The sequence below is a fragment of the Gadus chalcogrammus genome, chromosome 19 (assembly GCF_026213295.1).
Source record: "Gadus chalcogrammus isolate NIFS_2021 chromosome 19, NIFS_Gcha_1.0, whole genome shotgun sequence".
Classification (NCBI taxonomy): Eukaryota; Metazoa; Chordata; class Actinopteri; order Gadiformes; family Gadidae; genus Gadus; species Gadus chalcogrammus.
The window spans coordinates 2,876,783-2,899,397 of NC_079430.1; the positions used below are offsets into that span (position 1 = coordinate 2,876,783).

The window sequence follows — 22,615 nt, forward strand, 5'->3', positions numbered from 1 at the left end:
GAGATACAGCGATGTTCTCGACAGTGACCAGTAGGTCCATGTGTGGGCAATCTTTCCTTGGTATAAGGAGGAGCTCAGTCTTGTCAAGGTTAATCTTCAGGTGATGGGCAGTCGTCCAAGGGCTGATGTCTACCAGACATTCTGGGGTGAGTGCTGCAATCAGGGTGCTGTCGTAAGAGGGGAAAGAGAGGAATACAGTGTAGTCAGCGTAGCAATGATGGGGAAAAACGTGTGGTGTGATTACAGAGCCCAATGATCTAGTATTATAGGGGAGAACAGAAGGGGTCCCAGTACAGAGCCTTGAGGGACACCAGTGTCAAGAATGCAGGGTTTGGAGCCATTCCATGTGACCTGATAGGTGCGATTCGTCATGGATGTGAACCAGGATAGCGCAGAGTCAGCGATGCAGAGTTCCGCCAGAGTGGCGAGTAGGATCTCCTGGTTCAGGGTCTCGTCCCCAAGAGGGACGAGGCTCTCGCAGCACGGAGTGACTTAGTCACCACGAGAAGAGCTGTCAGTGGAGTGTGTGGTCTTGAAGCCTGACTGATGAGGGTCAAGCAGATTGTTTTGTGAGAGATGGGAGGGCAGTTGGTTAGAGATGGCACATTCAAGTGTTTTTGAAAGGAATGCACCACTTCGCCTGCAGGTGGTCCAGAATCACACATAAACGGCATTTTGTACTAAACCAGTTTCTGTGTTCTGTGTATGTGGGTGTCTATGTGCGTGTGTCTTTGTGCGTGCATGTATTTGTGTGTGTGTGTTATTATCTTTGTTTGTGCGTATGTTTGTGTGTCTGTCTCTCTCTCTGTGTGTATGTCTGTGTGTGCCTGTGTTTTCGGAAGTATAAAAATATCTTATGGTGAACCTTGTGGCCCCTGTCAAAGGCATAGTTCCGGCTGAAGTAATGACGTGCCCCCATGAATCGCTTGAAAAGGCTGGTCATTGTGTCGGCGGTGCCTGGGCTGTGAACAGATTTCGTGACTGCTAGCAGTTCTATTTACTAGCAATGGTTGTACATTTTATAATGTGGTAACCCTACATTTAAAAAGTACTTTTAAAGACTCCAACCCATTTCCTCATCAGCCGAGCTGCATCTTCAGTTGGACACGGCAACCAAGCCCCACCAACTTCAGCTCAGACCAAGGCAACGCTGCATGGCATCAGTTCATCCCGCTCCTTCTCGGAGACCTGATGACTGTCTACCAAAAGGTGAGTTGCTGTTGTTGAATTGGAGTGTTATTGTGTTACAGGGTGGTTGTATATGTGCGTGTTTGATCAGACTTGTCTTTCATCCATCAAGTCCTCACAGTGTCAGGGCTTCAGGCCAATCACCGCAGCAACCATGGCCAAAGCCAAACCCTCACGCCCCCGCTGCTCTTTCATTGGCTGCTGGTTCGCCTTGGTGTCGGCCAATCTGGAGAGAGGACTGTCAGCGCTTTAAAGGGAGATCAAAGAGTTATTGTTATTTATACTAATTTATATATTTAACTAATTATAATTTATTTAACTCAATAAATTAAACATTGAAGAGTATTTTCTTGTTGAATTGTTGTTATTTATACTGAGGCCTAATCTTTATTAATTAAATTAAACATTGGAGAGATTTCTTTCTTGTTGTATTGTTGTTGTTATTTATACTTCATCTTTATTAAATAAATGATACATTGGGAAAAATATATATATTGTAATATGTTTTTGTGTTGGAACATAATTTTAGTGAACAATTTCCTGATGTTAATCAACTCCAGTCTTACTGCTGCACAAAGTATAGGGTTAGCTGCTACGGTATGGAAACACACAGGTTAAGGTTCGTTGATGGTCCTTGTTGTGATAACGAGACGGCCCTGCAGTGATGACGCTAAAGCGTATGCGTGTTCCCGACAGCAACCGTTCATGTGCGCTGCGTTGGTTAGTTCTTCACAGCAGGTTTTTTGTATCCGATATAAACCAGTCAGAACTTAGTAGTATCAATTTCAAGTTCGAACGCCTTTATTTCCTTCCTTACTTTTATTTATGAGGCACATTGTATTGCCACTTAATGGAAGGCTACACTTGCCCTTATTGATTACCCTTGAGCTGGTTTACCAGTACACAACGTTTAAAACTGAGCAAAGTCGGTGCCAACAGACGGTTACAACGTCAATCAATAGTAAAGTATGTGATATAATGGTTGATTGTTTTATACTGAGTAAAACTGTCATGTTCCGCCATGTCCATGCGCGTCACTAGTAAACAACACGTCACCAACTGGGCAGCTCTGTTATTGGCTAACGGCGATGGGTTACGTTGCCTAACGTAGAATTGAAATAAGCGCGTCATTAGGTGTCGTTCACGAGAACTTTCCGACGTCGCGAGAATGTTTTGTTTTCCAGCGAAGTGAACGCGCCATAACTGAGAACCTCATCACTCACGTGACCATTGTCATGTGACACGAGCACACGGAAGGCGACCGTGTAAAACTTATTATATCTAAACATAATCGTTGGTACCACTTGACTATATAGTCATTTCTGGTTTATTCAGACAACGAAATTGTTTGTGTATATGTAAAAAGTCCTCCCGAGGGTGAGAGGATTAAAGTGCCTCCATGACGGCGAGGGTGAGTTTAACCTCTTCAACTATTTAACCTCTAACTTTTGAAGCATACCACTGCTTCATACCACAAATTAATACTTATTACTTAGTGTCCTCAAATATCTACAAATAATACCAGCTAAACCTAACTAAACTCATATAATGCAAACACTGCACGGTGTGTAATTTATTTCATAATGCTTATTTTTTACTTCTTTCAAAGCAATAAAATGGCATATTACTATGTTGACGATCATATATGACAAATTACCATGTTTAAAGCAGAACAACTATTTTGGGATCACTGTCTCTGTCATGCATGGTTATGGTTTGTTACAGCAAATAAGCTTTGAATTAAATAAAGTATATAAAAAATTAAGCTTTGAATGCCTTTTGTTTTGTTGCTTTCAATTATTTTAATATATTATATTAATATAATATATTAACCATAACCACATGTGACAGCATTGGCCCACCGCCCATTCAACCCCTCATTCATAACTAAGCAACTTCATTATGAATTATTATTCGTAAAGCTGATTATTATGTACAGTAGCAACAGAAGGGACAACTGTACACCAGCTATTCTATTCTGTCCATGTTCGGATTAACTCAGGCCTTAGATACTATCTATTATGTGTAAAGTCGCTAACAACAATATTCAGTACCTATAAGAAACAGTCCAAGCCCACCTCCGACCACTGTCTTAGACTGAGAGTATGACCTGGCCCTGTTAAGTGACCTGCATGAAATAACCTTAAGCCTGTACAAGCTGGCTAAATTCTGAATCAACAAATTAACTTATTGTAGTTTGCTAACACATCGAAGTTAGCTCTAGGAGACTAACATTGGCTTAGAGGGCCCTGCACTAACTGGGGTCCTCAGCAACACAGCCACCCAGTTCACCATCCGTCAGATGAACGGTTGCGAGAAAATCCAAGGGAAGACGTGCAATATTTTGGTTGGACAAGGTTTGTGGGTGTGTGTATACACACTTGTGTAACCCTTGCGTGTGTGTGTGTGTGTTTCCAGGTGACTGTTCTGTACTTTGCTAAGAGTGCCGAGTTAACGGGTCACAGGTCAGAGGTCGTGCCATTGCCGGCGGCAACTAGTAGCTGTCAGCTCTGGGCCCTCCTCCTGGAGCTCCACCCCAGGTATTACCACTGCTACCTTAGCAACCATTGTTACCCTAGCAACCGTGGTCCCCTTAGTAACTCTGTCTCCCTCTCAGCCTCGCTGCTCTGCAGGACCAGGTGGTGCTCGCCGTCCGTCAGCAGTACGTTGCCCTCGGCGACCAGGCCCTCCTCCTTGCGGACGGTGACGAGGTCGCCGTGGTGCCGCCGCTCAGCGGAGGCTAACGGTACGATGCTATACACGCTCAACAAGGTGGTGGCACTGCCAGCATGATCCACAACGCTGTGCTATTGCTAACCTGTCAACAGCGCTACACTGGGGCCAAGTGGCTCACACTGCCGTACTGTTTTATATCCTCCTCCTTCTCCCTCCCAGCTCCATGTCCTCCAGGGAGGAAGTGGGCGGGTCTATGGAGCCGAGCAGGGACCTGATTGGTCTGTCCTCAGAGCCACTGTCCATTGAGAGGGTCTACAGCTCAGCCGTCAGCCCCTCCTGTGGGGCAGTGGCCCTCTTCATAGGTGTGTGGCGTTAACCTTAGTGTCCTACCCCTCTAGAAGGGTTGCCCTCACCCCAACCCTGCCAACCTTATTACCCCAACCCTCAATAGAGGTGTTTAGTGTTACCCTGACCCTGTTAACCCTCACCCTCTCTAGGTGTATAGTTCTACCCTAAACTTACTAACCATAACCCTTACGAAACGTGGTTATTGACCATCAACATAGTAATCTATGCCATTTTATCACTGTTAATGAAATAAGTCTTGAATTTAGAGAAAAAAGGTAAAGTCCTATGTTTCTGGCATTCTCCCCGTGTGGACGTGTGTGTGGAGCTCTGTCTGGGCGGTGTGTGGAGCTCTGTCTGGGCGGTGTGTGTGGAGCTCTGTCTGGGCGGTGTGTGTGGAGCTCTGTCTGGGCGGTGTGTGTGGAGCTCTGTCTGGGCGGTGTGTGTGGATGGGTGGAGCTCTGTCTGGGCAGCGGTGGACTGTGGTGTCCACAAGAAAGCTGGGCTTTTGTGGACTTATTGTTTAACGCCAAGGTGTGTGTGGATTGTGAAGCTCCGTCTGAGCAGCGATGTATTTAATACCTGCGTCCGAGGGTAAGGCTTCCTATAGTGTAACACTACAGTGTTTTGGATTTCATATAGAACATCGCTTATTACACTCATAACAGTTAGACAACATCGGTACTAAAAAAGTATAATAAAGTGGGTTCACTGGCTCTTTGAAATGCTTAACCCCCTCACCCGCCGTGTGTGTGTGTGTGTGTGTGTGTGTGTGTGTGTGTGTGTGTGTGTGTGTGTGTGTGTGTGTGTGTGTGTGTGTGTGTGTGTGTGTGTGTGTGTGTGTGTGTGTGTGTGTGTGTGTGTTCCTTAGGAACGACTCGGGAGCACTTTGAAGGCAGACGGGTGATTCGTTTGGAGTACGAAGCCTATGAGCCCATGGTCAAATCGGAACTGTCTGCAGTGTGTCGTGACATCAGATCTCGCTGGCCAATGGTGAAGCACATCTGCATCCAGCATCGTCTCGGGTCTGTAGGGTGAATCATGCCCTTATTCTATGATAATGCCCTACTATTAGGTGACTGCTTCAAGGCAGCGCTCAACAATCTTCCTTCTTGGGATGACTTATTATTATTATGAGCGTGTTTGCAAAGCAAGCCACACATTATTATTTGTATGCTTCCGCCTTATTTTCTGTTATTATCTCCTACAGATGGAGGTATAAACCCCAAATCAATGCCAAAACTTTGAGCATATATCAGTGCAGTGCGCTAACCCTATGAATGAAAAAAAAAATCTTATATTAATGTTTAACATGGAACGTGACTGGGGCCAAAACGGGTCATCATTGCTGGTGAATATCTATCTGGAGTGACAGATATCTATGAAACAAAGAAATGTTTCGTAGAACTTTCTTTCCAGTTCAGTCTAACTAACCCTAACCTATCCCTCGTGTCATCTTAATAACCCAAACCCAACCGTAATTCAATAGAGCCAACCGTAACCCAATACAAGCCTGACACACATGCAGCCCTGATGCACTGAAGAGAGAGGCTAGAACCCAGGCTTTATGGTCCACACACCTTGAGGGGAAACGGTACATGAGGGGTGAATTGACTTGAGGGGTAAACAGACCTAAGGGTATCTTGCATACTGGCGTGGGGGGGGTAATGTAATTTACCTTCTACTGAAGTATTACCTACTTATTTAAATAAGAAAATATAGTGGTACTGTAAATGTGGACAAATAGTGTGGAAAAGCTCTTATACTTTTAAGTATTTGGAGTATTTGACTTTCGTTTGTTGTTGGTACTGGAGGCTGGTTCCGGTTGCTGAGGCGAGCGTTGCCATAGCGATCTCCTCGCCACATCGCTGCGAGGCCCAAGAGGCTGTGGGCTACTGCATCAATGCTCTCAAGGCCAGCGCCCCAATCTGGAAGAAGGTAATAAAAAGTGTGTGTGTGCGTGTGGTGTGTGTGGTGTGGTGTGGTGTGGTGTGGTGTGGTGTGTGGTGTGTGGCGACACTCCCGCATTGCATTGCACCTGTCCCCAACTCCGTGTCAGTTGGGGACAGGTTTTCTATAACCCAGCTGTGGTTGAGCTAGTGCAACAGACTCTTCAACTCACTTCTGTGTGCAGCAAGGGATATATATTTTTCACAATAGAAAATTAAACTGAGACTTTCAAGATTGCCTCTTTTAAATACTTATTTTGAAGCCCCTGACAAGGCTAATTTATATTTTTGATTAATTTGGGGTCCTTTATACTAATACCTGGATTTATACAATCGGTTTTCACTTAGTAAATCCATTTGTGTTCCAGCCACACCAGAGCCCTGCTGGTCACGCTGGTGGATGGAGTTTTAGTGATTTTAGTGATTGTTTAGGGAAGGGTAGGGTACTTGTAATGGGCTGGTTGGATGGAGATATTGACCGACCAACGGCTCTATAGAGGGGCTGGAGCCCCGTCTCCTGGGGGCGCCCCGTTCTTCCGACCTCGTCTTGTCTGAAGATTCTGGGGGTCTGGCATAACCTAATCTAAATAAATGTAGGCCTGCGCATTCTCCTCTCACCCTGAGGTCCGGTCAAAAAGCAGTTCCATCTTTGAGTTTTCCCCAAATTAGGTGACTTGAAAACTGCTTCTCAAAATCCACAGATCTGAAGTTTCTCATTAATTGAATCCAAAAAATGTACAAAATCATGATTAAAAGTACAAAACTTTTTTAATTTCGAACAACTTGGATGAGAAATATCAGATACATCTTGATTGGAGCGTGAGGGGAGGGCAGCAGCTACTGGGCTCATAAACAGAGACACGTGGACCAATGGGGCGGGGTGCTGTGAGACACGTGGACCAATGGGGCGGGGTGCTGTGAGACACGTGGACCAATGGGGTGGGGTGCTGTGAGACACGTGGACCAATGGGGCGGGGTGTTTAAACTTTTTATATTTTAATGATATATATTGCACCAAAACTGTCAACTTTGTACATCAAAATCAAGTTTCTGAAATAATTGGTATGACTCTTGCAAGGAAAATGTCAGACTTATTCAAATTGAATGTTAAGCCCCTCCTTGAGGACACTATGGCTGCCTGTGATAGGTGGTCACAGCTTCCCATTACATTGGCTGGCATTAATCAAAATGAACAGGCTTCCTAAATGTATGTTTTTATTTCAATGTATACCGTAGTCCTTATAAAAAGTATTTTTTTAAAGCCTAGTTCAAATTATTACCCACTTAATTTGGAATAAAACAAATCGAAGGATAAGAAAATTATTATTTCCAAAACCCAACTATCAGGCTACCTCACTATCAGTTTTATTATTGGGCATGCAATATTCACGCCCTTTCCCTATGGCGCTGATAAGCAAAATAGTTTTATAAATCAATTCTGATATTGAAGAACGCTTATTCATACTAAAATATGTTGTATATTCACAATATAGCACTTCACTCTTACTGATGATGATGAATTTTGAATATTTGTCAGAAGCTTTAAAAACTGGGATATGTCAATAATAAGATATAAATTATAAGTAAGTTGGATTAAATTGTATTCTTTTTTTCAGGAAGTTTATGAATCTGAAGAATCGAAGTGGAAGGAAAATCCTGAATGTGGCTGGTCTGGAAACAGCTGAAGTGGCTGGCCTAGAATAGGCTGAAGTGGCTGGTCTAGAATAGGCTGAAGTGGCTGGTCTAGAATAGGCTGAAGTGGCTGGTCTAGAATAGGCTGAAGTGGCTGGTCTAGAATAGGCTGAAATGGCTGGTCTAGATTAGGCTGAAGTGGCTGGTCTAGAATAGGCTGAAGTGGCTGGTCTAGACATCCACAAGTAGTTCTAGGCTGTCATTTATGCTTTGTTTCTGAGAAACTGAATTTTGGGTTTTCATGAGCTGGAAGCCATAAAGAACATTAAAACAAATAAATGCTTGAAATATTTCACTTTGGGTGTAATGAATCCGTATAATATGAGTTTCACTTTTTAAATAGAATTATTGACTCATTGGACTAATGGACCAATGAGTCCAAAAAATGTTAAGATGATAAATCAGCCATGTTAGGTTCACAGGTTAACTCTTTCTTTTATTAAATATCAAAATGTAGAAAATGTTTCTGCAGTTGGACTAGCGCCAAGCTAACCATCACAATAAGGGTAAGGCTTTAACAAAGTCTCAGAAACATCTATAATACATCTTCAATACATTCCAAACCATTTACAAACATATCAACATATTTCAAGGTATCAGCATTAGTCTAGCAGATTACAGTACTTCCATGTCATGTATTTTAGCTGTTCAACCTTCCAACTCAAAGACCTTGGGTGTAGATCCTAAAGGAAGGTTCTCCCATAGCTAACATGACTTTATAGGCAACATGGTAACCGCAGCAAAATTAAGTTTGTTATATTATTCAAATTAAATCTTGATGGATCATCTGCAGACAAACTGGTGTTCCTGGCAACGTGCGCTACAGCTTGGATTTGCTCATGGCCGCCATCATCTTCTCCAGCTTGATAGCCAGCGTCATGTCGCCATGGATACGCAGCTTCCCGGTCATGAAGGCCATCGTGGGCTTCAGCTCCCCTAGAGAGATATCCCAGAATAATAGTTAGGCGACCCATAATAACATCCCATAATAGCAGGATCACTGGTAATAATCTTGTATTTAACATCCAATAGGGAGCAGGGTTGCCATGGTTACCGCGGAACATTCGACTGAAGAGGGCGGAGTCCATGCTCATCACAACATCAGGAGGGGAGGGGGGGAGGCCCTGCCCGGCTAGCCCCGCCCCCTGCTTCAGATCCACGAACCAGCTGCCCGTGTGCTCGCCTGTCAGGGGAGATTGACATTAAACGCCAATAGTCTAAATCATCAACGTTTCTTTTGTATTAGAACCGCATCAAGGAAAGTATTGTTAACATTTCAAATTAGAGCATATTACACGAGGCGGGTGGTGACAAGAGGAAACGTGTTAGGAGGAGACACTGCGGGGAGGTAGAAGTCCAGGAGAAATCATGAACCTGATAGGTCGAACTGATAGACGCCCTTGATTGATTGGACCAGGTCCTGGCTGAGGACTGTCCGGATCAGAGCAAACGTTTCTTCAATAGGGTTGCTGGTCTTCGTGGAAGAGGGTAGGGCTTTGGAGGAGGGTGTGTCTACTGGAAAAATGACATCAACAATTTAAATTAAAATGACACTAGGAGACATTGAAGGAGACTAGGAGACACAGAAGGACACCAGGAGACAGGACTTACCATCAGTCTCCACATCGAGGAAGAAGTCAGGCATGAGGGGGTGACCTGTTAATCATAATGATGCAATCAATAAATAATAAAGAATACGTAAATATTACTAATCAATGATGGGCTCTCATAATGACCTGGCTCCACAGCATAGACCTCCATGTCACCAAGCCCCGCCTCTCGCAGGATATCCTCGTCAATCAGGAAGTGACCCGTGGTGTGGGCGGGGCCAGCCAGGGGGCGGGAAAACACAGAGTAGGCTGCGTCCGCCATGATATCAGCCTTACGGCACTGCCGCTCGATACCTTCACCACCTAGCATATCCATAGCCGCCGTCTGGATGGCTAAAGGATAACTTGGAAATTAGCATTAGCATAGCATAACTGGCTAATGGAAAACTCAATACATTAGCTTTACCAGATCAGAAAACTCATAAGAGGTGAAAGGGGTAAAAAGGGTGCCATTGTTGGAAAGCCAACCACTGTAGGGGGTCTGGAGAAATATGTCGATTTGATTTCAAAATATGACATCAGCCTGATAACGGAGGATCTGAAGAGTTTGTTTTGGCGGGGTCTAAGGAATTAGGTCTAGTTCAATTTTCCAAAGACTGAAATGAGACCAGAAACTATTCAGAAATGTTTTGCACAGAATCTTTGTTAACAGCCATCTGGAGGGCTAACAGACAACCCATCCATACATAGCAGCCATCTGGGTGGTTGGTACCAGAGAACGCTGCTGGATCAATTGAGATGATTAGATTAGCATTAAATTGGTAACAATCAGCTGAACACTTTAGAAGCGTTAGCTAGGTGAGCAAAGCAGCATTAGCTTACCAGTCTTGGGCCAGAGGGCGTTGACGCTGATCTGCCCTCTGAACTCCTCAGCCATCCCAAGGACACACATCGACATCCCATACTTAGCCATGGTGTAGGCTAGGGCGAGAGACGGAGACATTTCAGAAGGGAGAGAGCCCAGCCATTTTCCCAATCAGCCTCATGTTAATATTATTCTGAAGTGAAGGTTTGGTGCTGGGAAGGTGTTCTTCATGGTTACCTGTATGGTTCTTGAACCAAATGGGGTTGAGGTTGAGAGGCGGAGACAGGTTCAGGATGTGAGGGTTAGAGCTTTTCAACAGGTGAGGAATGCACAGCTTAGAGCTATGACAGGGAGACATAAGAGTTAGACAGGAGAGAGAGGGACAAAGTTAGCCTACGTTTTTTTCAAACGGCGTTCTAAAAAACAACAATAATCTCCATCCAGTCGAGAGTCGTAGCACTGTGGCAGAAATATTGTCTGTCCATATTACATGCCTGGAAGGTACATCAGGTGACTGTCCATGTATACTGGGCTCATTTGGGCTGGTGTTAACAGGAATTTGTTTTCTGCTCTGCGGTTGGCCAGAGTGTGTGTGCTGGGGTGTGTGTGTGTGTGCGTGTATTTTTCTGTTACGTGAGGTAAGTTCCCCGCAGGTTGACAGCCAGCATCAGGTCAACCTTCTTCATGGACGTCCCAAGAGTTCCCGTCAGATTAATAGCACTGGCGTTGTTCACCAAAATATCAATACCTGCAACAATATACGATCAATACCTGCAACAGTATACCATCAATACATCAATACCTGCAATACATACAATCAATATATATATATACCAGCGAATACGTCCTCCATGTTGGAAATATTTTTATACGTAAATATATATATTCATACTTAGATAGATATAATAGAAAATGTATCGCTTTAAATTTCTCTCTAGCAAGTATATCTCTAGATCACATCTCTCAGATGTAATGTATCTGTGACCAGTATATCTCTAGTTCATATATCTCTAGTTCATATACCTCTACTTCATATACCTCTACTTCATGTACCTCTACTTCATAGATCTCTTTACCTCCGAACTTGGCGACCGCCTGCTCCACAGCTGAGCGGATCTGCTCCTCATCCCGGACGTCCACCACACAGGCCAGCGCCTTGCCTCCAGCCTCCTCGACTGCACACAGTACGCAGCAGACCATCAACTTTCATATACATATATATATATATATATATATATATATATATATATATATATATAAATAAAACTGACACCATGGTTTATACATACACTATCATTCAAAAGTTTTGGGTCACTTAGAAATGTCCTTATTTTTAAAGAAAAGTACTTTTTTTTTTCATTGAAGGTAACATTAATTGAATCAGAAATACAGTATTGTCAAGTCAAGTCAAATTAAATTATCCCAATAGGGGAGATTAGGATGCAGCTAGACATTGTTAATTTGGTAAATGACTATTCTAGCTGGAAACGGCAGATTTTTAATGGAATATCTACATAGGTGTACAGAGTCCCATTTCCAGCCACCATCACTCCTGTGGTCTAATGGTTTACCTAATCGTGTACAAAAGGCTAATTGATGAATAGAAAACCCGCAATTATGTTAGCACTGCTAAAAACGGATGAATAAAAGTGTGAGTTTTCATGGAAAACATGAAGTTGTCTGGGTGACTCCAAGCTTTTGAACTGTAGTGTATGTGAAGCATATTATCTGACTCAATACATTGGTATCGTTTATATAACTATGCATATGTGTATATATAGCCACATGTGTAGCTCACTCTCTCTGGCTGCAGTGTAGATGGTTCCTGGCAGCTTGGGGTGGGCCTCAGCCGTCTTTGCGGCCACCACCACATTAGCTCCGTCGCGCGCTGCCTTCAGAGCGATAGCTCGACCGATACCGCGGCTGGCGCCGGTCACGAAGAGCGTCCGACCCGCGAGGGCCCTGCCAGTACAGAGAACACACAGCTCAATGCTGACGGCATACGCAAACCAAGGACGTTAACATCAGGTGCAGTTGGACAGAAGTGTTTCAGGACCCTCACTCCAGTGTGACAGATGTGTTTCAGGATCCTGATGGTGTTACAGAAGAGTTTCAGAATCCTGTTGGTATTACAGAAGTGTTTCAGGATCCTGATGGTGTTACAGAAGAGTTTCATGATCCTGATGGTATTACAGAAGTGTTTCAGGATCCTGATGGTGTTACAGAAGAGTTTCATGATCCTGATGGTGTTACAGAAGTGTTTCAGGATCCTGATGGTGTTACAGAAGTGTTTCAGGATCCTGATCGGTGTTACAGAAGAGTTTCAGGATCCTGATGGTGTTACAGAAGAGTTTCAGGATCCTGATGGTGTTACAGAAGTGTTTCAGGATCCTCATCAGTGTGACAGGGTGCTCCTTATTCTGTGGTGGCAGTGGTGCTAGATAATGCTGAAACATGACTCATGACACTGTAGCAGAGCAGCAGAAAGAATCGGCCTTCCGGCGGGGCGGTTCAGTAAGTACACTGCAGGCCACACACTGCAGCTTTGCATCCACACGTTGCTCAAAGAACAGGTCACCATCGACCCACTTAACCCTCATAGCTCACAAAGAAATGAAGAAGAAAGGCCACCAAGCAAATTAAGCTCAATGCTCCTGAGCACAAGCTAAGACAGGCTTTCATTGGTCGGAACTCAACCGTCTCTATGCTTGTGGTTTAGGGCTGGGTATCGTCAAGGACTTTGCGATACGATCATGATACACTGGTATGATATATCACGATATATCGCATAGGATTGGGTTTGGGAACCCCCTAACCTAGAGGTTATATGACTGTAGCTACAACTCAAGCCACTAGAGGTTATATAGCTATAACTGTAGCTACGGCAGAATCCACTAGAGGTTTTGCATTTGCAGCGTCACTAGCCGCGTTTACATGGACACATCTATGCCGCATAGATTTCTATGCGGCATAGAAAATGGTCATGTATACGCCTCATTCGGAATACAATTATCTGTTCGGCATAGATTCTATGCCGAATAGAAGAGGTGCTGTAGTCCGTTTTAAATCGCCATGTATACACTTATTCCGCATAGATTGGGGTTTAACTTAGTGCAGCCGCAGTAGTTCGCAATTGGTCCACTGAGCTCCGTCGGTACTTTTAAGCACACCGAACTTCACCGCTGTCAAGGAAAGTGGATTTATTGCCTGATTCACGTCTTTGTTATCACTCCGTAAAAGTAGTCCGGTAAGCGTGTCCGGTTGCTAAGCGACGGGACACATGGGTGTTTATTAATGACGTGTTCGCGTATCGTAGTGTCCGCGCTCGTCCGAGATAACTGTAAATGAGTAGGCTACTACTAGTACTTTTGCAGGCTGAACGTTAAAATACTTCTTAACTTAGAGAGATGGCAGCTGCAGTAGTTCACCTTCGAGGATTCCTGGTCACTAAATTCCCGTAAGACCACTCTCTCCCACCAGTCTTGGCTGCGGACTCGCATCCAAATTCCTCTTGTTTGCGGCGGAGCATAGGGTAAATATAAAGATCTGACGAGAAATTGACGTTGCTGCGCTGTCGTCCTCCTTCTTAATTGAAGGAGCAGGCAGAGAAAAGCTCTCTCCTGCTGTGCTTCCATTAAAATCAAATTTATAGTGATAAGACATCCATTATGTCGCCGCCGGTCCAGAGATGTGTCAGGTGTGCGCGAGAGACAGAACGGACACTTTTGTTACTGCCATGTATACAGTACATTCGGAACACATTTTAGGGACAGATCTATGCCGGATCAGATGTGCCATGTAAACGCGGCTACTGACAGTGTACATTGTTATAGCGTTTGTACATCAGAAAGTACAGCAATAGTAGTGTGCTGTAATAGTGCTGTACCATAACCTAGGCTAATAAAAACTTAGTTATAACCATTCATTTTACGATTAATTACTAAACAATGATCAACAAAGCAATTATTACAACACAACAATATTCCAAAGCTCTTAAGTTTCCATTGTGACATGACGTCCCAAGCGTCCTTCATATGTAAGAGTTATGGAAATGAATGAATGGTGTATTGCATAAGATCTGATAAGATATAACCATCTATCTATATATCTATATCTACATATGTATATGCATCTCTCTCTCTCCCTCTCTCTCTCTCTCTATATATATATACATACATCTCTCTCTCTATATATCAATATATATATCAATATATATATATATATATATATATATATATATATATTAGATGTCATTCAGCAATAGCTAAGCACAAGCAGTGTACTCACCCTGTGTTCTGCAACATGACGAAGACTTGTGTTTTCTTTGCTATTGGAATGACCGAAACCTTTCCTTACAAACTTCGGAACACGGGTAAAGGTAAAGAGTGAAGGAGACCCTGCCGCGTTGTGACGTAAGTCAACCTTTACCCCAGTCCCACTAGTTTCCGGTCAACACCGTGCAGCCATCAGGGCTCGGGTTAGTACTTCGCATGCAGTATCAAGGTTCCTGTTTACGAAGCGTGGTAAAGTCGGTTTTATATTGGACGTCGGCACATTCGAAAAATCTATTTAGCACTGTCTACGAGGGACAAATTTGTGTCAAACTAACACTGATGTGTTAATGCAAGGCCTGTCTAAATAACACAAAGCTTATTTTGCAAAAAAAATACAAAATCTTTTGATTTTACACAATGTTTAATGTTGATAAATGCTTTAAATCTATTATACGGCTTCACCTTTTGACTTAACCATGTCATAACACATCGGGTGAACTCAGCTAACTGCCCTACATATAACACAAAGCTTATTTTCTCCAAAAAACACCCATTGATTAAAAAAAATAAAAGTATAATTTATTTTATTAAATGCTATGGTGAACTCAGTTGACTACCCCACACATAACACAAAGCTTATTTTTTCCAAAATCCCACCTTTTGATTTTATAAAAAAAAATTACTCACAAAATATGCTATAAATCTATGATGCGGATTGACCTTTTCACCTACCCATGTCAGAACACATCTGATGAACCCAGCTAACTGCCCCACACATAACACAAAGCTTCAAAAAACCCACCTTTTGATTTTATACAATTCTTTTAATGTTAAAAAATGCTATAAATCTTTTATGCGGCTTGACCTTTTCACCTACCCAAGTCAGAACACATCTAATGAACCCAGCTAACTGCCCCACACAAAACACAAAGCTTATCTTTTTTAAAAACCCACCTTTTAATTTTATACAATTTCTTTACTCTCAAAATATTGTGTCGACTCCTCCGGGGTGGCGCAGGGGATCCTGGGAGTTGCTGTTCTGAGTTGATCAAAGGGTTTTTGGTCGCCATTGTTTGTTACTAGGTTAAGTGGGGTTAATGGGTTCGGGGTATTATTTAGTTGTGTGTTGTTCAATGTTAACATGTGTGTTTATCGTTGCCGCCACCGCCACTGACTATGCATGCTTGTTCATTGGGTCTGCTGTTGCTCGTGCGTTGTTGGTGTGGAATAAAAGTAGCCTGCAGTCGTGCGGTGTATGGGACGCAGTCAGAGCTACTGGTGAGTTAAGCCTGACTCTGTGTACATCTTGGCCGCCGTTACAATATGCTCTAAATCTATGATACGACATGACCTTTTCACCTACCAATATCAAAACATACCTGTGAACTATATACTATATAAGTTTGCATACAAAAAATTAAGGCAGGCTATACTTGATTTATGGGTACTTTTTACACACACTAAGTAATTAAATAAATACAACTTACAACAATGTCAAATATTTACATTATGAACAGGAAAATCAGTGTGTGTATTAATTAAATTACTTAGTGTGTAAAAAGTACAGATAAATGATGTATAGCCTGCCTACATTTTTTGACTATTATTATATATATTATGTAGGCAAAATGGGTTGAGACTGTGGAAATTTGGCTTTTCTATGAAATTGTGGGAAAAGTAAACATATTTATAGCATAGCAGAAGTCCATGGTGAAAAAGATGCATCTGATTTTAGAGATTAATATGATGAAAGAATTTTCAGTCCAGGTCAATCTAGGCAAGGCAAGGCAAGGCAACTTTAATTATATAGCACTTTTCATACACAAGGCAGACTCAAAGTGCTTCACATATAAACATTGTCATACAATAAAATAAAATAATAAATAAGTAAAAGAAAACATATGCAAATAAATGAGTGCAATGTATTTAAGATCAGATCAACAGTCTCTCTGGTATCCGCGTCGGGACTCCAACCCGACCTAAAGGAACTTGGTACTTTCTCTGGGACTCCAACCCGGATTCTAGTGACCCTTATCCTTTCTCTCTGGTATCAGATCATCTATCTTTCTGGTAAAGGAGAAATAAGGCTAGTTCATATTTTAAAAAAATAGCGCCACCTTTGGGTGCAGTACCACAATTTGGGTTTATGGGTAGTTGGTATCCACCTAATAATAGTCGTATGTTTTTTTTATACTATAACAAAATGTCCATATAAGAAAAATGAGCTAACTGCTCCAACTTCATTGGTCTATATTTCTCAAATGGAACTAAATAAAACAAATTCTGTTTGATGTTTTTTGTGAGGCTTGGTCTAATGATTTTATATGGCGATTTTGGTGATTTTTTTATTATTTTTGTAGCCTGTGAATCTTTTTATCATGTTTGGTTTTAATATGAAATTGTGGGAAAAGTAAACATTTTTAGGGCATAAGACCCAGGTTTTATAGATGCATCTGATTCTAGAGATTAATGTTATGAAAGAATTTTGAGTCCAGGTCAATCTGGTGAGGAGAAATAAGCCCCAGGCTATCAACCTCGTCGGAAAGGCTGTAAATCGAGTCCAGGTGACGGTAAATACCTAAACCCCAAGGAACCGCTTGGAGAACGTTGGAGAAAAACTTACCTCTTCACCTGTGCTAGGCTATGCTGATCCAAAACTGCAGTACTTCCTTCATACAGATGTAAGCACCATCTTTCTTGGAACTGCTCTGTACCAAGAACAGAACAGAGTGACAAGCCAAGGTTTATCCCGCAGTGAGTCCAGATACCCTGCTCACAAATTTGAATTTTTGGCCCTTAAATGGGCCATAACAGACAAATTTCACGACTATCTGTATTGTAACACATTCACTGTTATCACAGATAACAATCCTTTAACCTACCTTCTCACCACAGCGAAGCTAGATGCCGCTAGCTACCGCTGGCTGGCAGCATTGTCCACATTCAACTTCGACATCAAATACAGCGCCGGAAAACACAATCTCGATGCAGATGGTCTGTCCCGAAGGCAACATGGTGTGGTGGAAGATGACATGAGTTATGAGGAGGACGGTCTACAAGATGATTGAGCTACAAGATGATCTTCCTTACCGAAAGCGCCTGTCTGGAACAGAGATTCTGATGCAGTTCGTTCTCCCTGAAGCCCTCAGATCCACTGTGTTGCAAAACCTGATAATACATAACATGATAATATGGGCCATCTAGGAATCAAGCGAACAGTCTGGTAACAACTTACCAGATCTTGCTTCTATTGGCCCAAAATGGCTTAAGAGATTGAGAAGAAAGTGAAGACTTGTGAGAGATGTGTCTGCAGAAAAGCCCCTCCTGACAAGGCAGCCCCACTTGTAAACATCAATACCACCAGGCCGCTGGAGCTCGTCTGCATGGACTTCCTCTCAATAGAGCCTGATAGCAAGAACAAAAAAGACATCTTAGTGGTCACAGATCACTTCACCAAGTACGCCATGGCCATCCCTACAAGAGATCAAAAGGCCAGTACTGTGGCGAAGAGTATGTTGGAACACTTCTTAGTCCATTATGGTTTTCCAGAGCGACTCCATAGTGACCAGGGAAGAGATTTCGAATCACATACCATCCGAGAACTGTGCCCCCTGCTAGGTATACGCAAAGTGAGAACCTGCCCGTATCACCCCAGAGGTAATCCTGTAAAGCGCTACAACACGACTTTACTGAGTATGTTGAGCAATGTACCAACATTGAAGGACACAGAGAAAACCCGCTGGTGTGACTTTGTTAAGCCGCTTACTCAGGCTTACAACTGTACCAGAAATGACGACACAGGTTTCTCCCCATATGAACTTATGTTTGGGTGCAACCCTGCTGCCCATTGATATTGCTTTTGGACTACCAGTCAGCGACAAACAGCCCCTCTCACATTCACAGCATGTGAAAAAGTTGAGAAGCCATCTTGAGGAGAGCTACCAAGTAGCCATCAATAACTCTTGCAAAGTGGCTGACAAAAACAAGAAGAGGTTTGACAAAGTCATTTGTGAGTCTACCTTGGATGTTGGAGACCGAGTCCTAGCCCACAATCTTCGTCTCAGAAGTAAACACAAACTGGGAGTGGACAATATATATAGTCACCAAACGAATGGGAGGAATGCCTACACAGTGTATACACAGTGAGACCAGAGAAAGAGGATGGACCTCTGGGAACACTCCATAGGGATCTCTTTCTCCCTTGTGGTTTTCTCTCGCAGAAGAGGAGGAACCAGAGCGCATTAGTAAACCTCGAAAAGCCCAGATCAACCAGAGGATAACAGCTGGAATCAAGAGGATGACGAAGATATCTGTTATCACTTTGAGCCATCACATGGAATAAAAGAGACAAGTTTCATCAAAATCATTGACAACCCAATGAAGAACACAGACACTCACAGAGAGAAATATGAAAAATCTGAAGGAGAGCCATGTGTAAATCCACCTGGTTCGGAACCACTGGAATATCAGGATATCCTCTTTTGTGAAAATGACTTACCTGATGAACCGGCTAAAGTTCCTAACTCACCTGAAATCGTTTCCATGCAAAAATCTCTGAATGAGAAGTCTAGCCATGTATCGAATCAACCTGAAAAGGAAAAATAAACAGCCATTCTTACCTGAAATGGTACAAGGAAACACACCAAATGGAGAGTCTGAACCTGAGGCTAAGGACAAACATGCATCCATCCATGCAAGAGTAATCCTCTGTGGACCGAGTTTTTCTCCTCAGTCTGAGAGCCCTGCATATCGCGGGCGCCCAGAACTTTGGGGCAGACCTCATGTCTCGCGGCGGTCCCCGCCGAGACGAGTGGCGGTTACATCCCGACATTGTCAGACTGATCTGGCAGAGGTTCGGGACGGCTCAGGTGGACCTCTTCGCGTCCAGGGAGAACATGCACTGCAGGTGGTGGTTCTCTCTCAACCCTCGGGATCTCCCCCCATTAGGGGTAGATGCGTTGGCGCACACACCTTGGCCGCGGGCTCTCTTGTATGCGTTTCCCCCGCTCCAGCTGATCCTTCCTCTTCTGGAACGGGTCAGACAGGAGAGATTGTCCCTGATTATAGTGGCGCCGGAGAACCGCTCAGCTCTGTGGTTTCCAGTGCTAGCGGCGCTCTCACGGACGGCGCGGAGGCCGGTACCGTTTAGATCAGATGCTAAGCATGTCTATCAACAAAGTTGCACAGCCTTTGTTAGCTTAGTAGCTACTTCCTAATCTATAGTTAAAATAAAATCGCGTTTACAAATTCTAACACTGATAAAATACCAAAATTACCAGAGCATAATATTGTGGCAAGCAGCGCGGGAAGGACGAGACGGGAGCCCAGGTCAAGCGGATGCGCAACTCTCGGGCCCCATACACCGCACGACTCCGAGAGTTGCATTTATTTAACAACCACACACAACACACAGCGCACAGCACACCCAACCAACATACATGCAATTCTCGGTTACGGTGGCGGCAACACTACACACAACAAGTTAACACTCCACAACACACAACTACACCCTACCGACCACACACCCCAAACCCTTTAACCCCAACACAAAAAGACAATAAAACACCTTTTTCCCAACCGGCATATCGGATCCCCAGAATCCCCGGCGCGACCCCCGTAGGAGTCGCCACAAGCTGGTTTTGGCTGTAGGCAGAAGTCAGGACCTGGAAGGGAACCAGATCCAGCTGGCTTTTATGCTTAACATTTATTTTTCCAATTTTGTTATTTAAATATTTTTTAACTTTGTTCTCAAATTGTATGACTTTATTCTTTAAAATTTTCAAATAAATGTCTCGTTAGATTATGATTTCATTCTCGAATTAAGGACTTTAATCTTGTAACTTTATGACTTTACCTCAAAATAGATTTCAAAACAATTTTATAAAATACTATCGTAGCCTGATTTTAAATTGGTCGGAAACTAATTTATTCCTGGTAAGCAAGCCTCCTGATTGATACCACTTTCCCCATAGGGGGCGTTATAATTCGTGGACAATTCTTATTAAAGCCTCTAAATAAAAAATGGCTGAGTTATGCAGAATTCAAAATATTGAAATGAATTGCTGTGACCCCCGCTCCATCAGAGACTGTAAGTCCTGCCTCAGACGGGCCAGCCTGGTTTGGGTCAGGCTCTGGTCACCTCCCGTTTCAACACTTCTGGCTGGTCTGCCTCCATGTGCCATCTGTCCTCAGCAGCTCCTCCAGAATGCGGCTCCCGTATTCTCCCACACTACACAACAAATATCCAAGGCTCCAGGGCCTCTTTAAGCATGCATATATATCCCCCAACCTTCCTCCGCCTTATTCCTTATCCCTTATATTATTATATTAGATTACAGGGCCTGTGGAGGAAAGTGGCCACAGGCAAATGCTAAAAGTGATAGCTACAAAATAACGTTATCAAATTATTTTCTTTGCAGAAACCCGTTAGGAAAGATAGGCTTTAACGCAAAAAGGGCCAGGAACCAACTTGACCTGATATTCAAGAGGTCCTGCGGAACCTCAGGTCTCTCCGTTACCCCGCTCCCTGTGTCTGACCATCACTTTGTTGCTTTCTCCCGTAACCTGGAATCCCTCTCTTTCTGCTCTCACATCAACTGTTCTGCCTTTACAACCATCTCTAGAACCATTCTCTCTGCTCTCCACTGAGACTCCGAGACTGCATTTATCCCTCTTCCTCCTCTTTGGACTTCGTCTGTCCCTTCCACCCCAGACCAGGGCGATCAGCTCCTCTACCTCTACCGCCATCCTCTCTCCCCCTACCTTTAGTTTTTAACCACTTTTTTCCTCTCTCCTATGAAAATATCCTCAGAATATTTACGTTTAACCATGCCACCACCGGCCCCTTGACCTTACCCCCTACTCCCTTCTATAGGCTTTCTGCACAGACATCCTGCAATTCTTCATCACCCTCATAAACTCTGCTCACTTCAAGCCATATTCCAGTGTCTTTCAAGACTGCTAGAATCAAGCCACTCCTTAAGAAATGGACCCTTGACATTGACACCACTGAAATCCGGAACTACAGACCGGTTTCTCTTCTTTCATTCCTTTCTAAAACTCTGGAATGTGCCATCTGGAACCAACTGTCCTATCCTCTCAAAAAACAATCTGCTTGACCCTCATCTGTCAGGCCTCAAGACCCGACACTCCACAGAGACAGCTCTTCTCGTGGTGACAGAGCCTCATCCCTCTCATCCGTTCTCATTCTCCTCGACCCATCCATGGCGTTCAACAACGTGAACCGCCAGATCCTCCTCGCCACTCTCACTGAACTCTGCATCGCTGACTCTCCTGCTGTTCTCCCTATAATACTAGATCATTGGGCTCTAATCTCATCAAATGTTTTTCCTATCACTGCTACGCTGACGTCACTCAGCTATTCCTATCTTTCCCCTCTTATACACAGCACCCTGATTGTAACACGCATCTCAGAATGTCTGGCAGACGTCAGCACTTGGACGACTGCAATCAACTGAAGCTTAAAGACAACAAAACTTAGCTCCCTGTTGTGCGAGGAAGGGACTTATTGGCCACTGTCGAGGACATTGCGGTAACTCCATCAGCAACTGTGAGGAACCTCGGTCTGGTAATGGACAACCAGGAGGAAAGCATCACAGCTCTTCATCCAAGTGCTCGTCATCTCCCGCCTCAAATACTGCAACTCGCCCCTGGCTGGACTCCCGGCCTCCGCGACCAAACATTTGCAGCGTATCCAGAACGTCGCAGCACACCATGTGTTAACGTACCGAAATGTCATCGTGTGACCCCCCCCTTCCTTGATCTACACTGGATCCCTATAGTAGCTAGCATCATCAGCTGGACTCTGCATAGTCTTCCTTTGCACTAATGCATACAAAACGTGGAATGCTTACCACAGAATATGATTTGCAGCACATTACCAAGTGCTGATGTATATGCGGTAGACACCTTGGCCTCATATAAATGAGTCTGCAGGCAATTCTGAGGATATGTAAAAAGCAACATATGTCTAAGCATTGTGATGGAAAATCTACATGTTACATTTTTCTTTATGAATTTAGGGTTTGTATACTATTCCGTGTATGATCTTGCCAC

The 22,615-nt window shown here is 43.5% G+C and overlaps 3 protein-coding genes across 3 annotated transcripts; 2 read left to right on the top strand and 1 right to left on the bottom strand.

Moving 5' to 3' along the window:
* The first annotated feature begins 2,339 nt into the window (after window positions 1-2,339).
* LOC130372902 (molybdopterin synthase sulfur carrier subunit) lies at window positions 2,340-3,932 on the top strand. Its single transcript, XM_056579063.1, has 3 exons — window positions 2,340-2,599; window positions 3,607-3,728; window positions 3,806-3,932. The coding sequence occupies exons 1-3, from the start codon at window positions 2,588-2,590 to the stop codon at window positions 3,930-3,932; spliced, it is 261 nt and encodes an 86-aa protein (XP_056435038.1). The 5' UTR covers window positions 2,340-2,587.
* A 155-nt stretch (window positions 3,933-4,087) lies between these two features.
* Window positions 4,088-8,183, top strand: LOC130372901 (molybdopterin synthase catalytic subunit). Its single transcript, XM_056579062.1, has 4 exons — window positions 4,088-4,226; window positions 5,081-5,234; window positions 6,024-6,147; window positions 7,775-8,183. The coding sequence occupies exons 1-4, from the start codon at window positions 4,088-4,090 to the stop codon at window positions 7,841-7,843; spliced, it is 486 nt and encodes a 161-aa protein (XP_056435037.1). The 3' UTR covers window positions 7,844-8,183.
* Window positions 7,698-14,747, bottom strand: hsdl2 (hydroxysteroid dehydrogenase like 2). Its single transcript, XM_056579060.1, has 11 exons — window positions 14,553-14,747; window positions 12,064-12,227; window positions 11,342-11,440; window positions 10,899-11,013; window positions 10,503-10,606; window positions 10,283-10,381; window positions 9,587-9,793; window positions 9,462-9,506; window positions 9,225-9,365; window positions 8,905-9,033; window positions 7,698-8,786 (listed from the first exon to the last, which is right to left on the bottom strand). Exons 1-11 carry the CDS (start codon window positions 14,567-14,569, stop codon window positions 8,671-8,673), a joined length of 1,236 nt encoding a protein of 411 aa, XP_056435035.1. The 5' UTR covers window positions 14,570-14,747; the 3' UTR covers window positions 7,698-8,670.
* Between the last annotated feature and the right edge of the window lie 7,868 nt (window positions 14,748-22,615).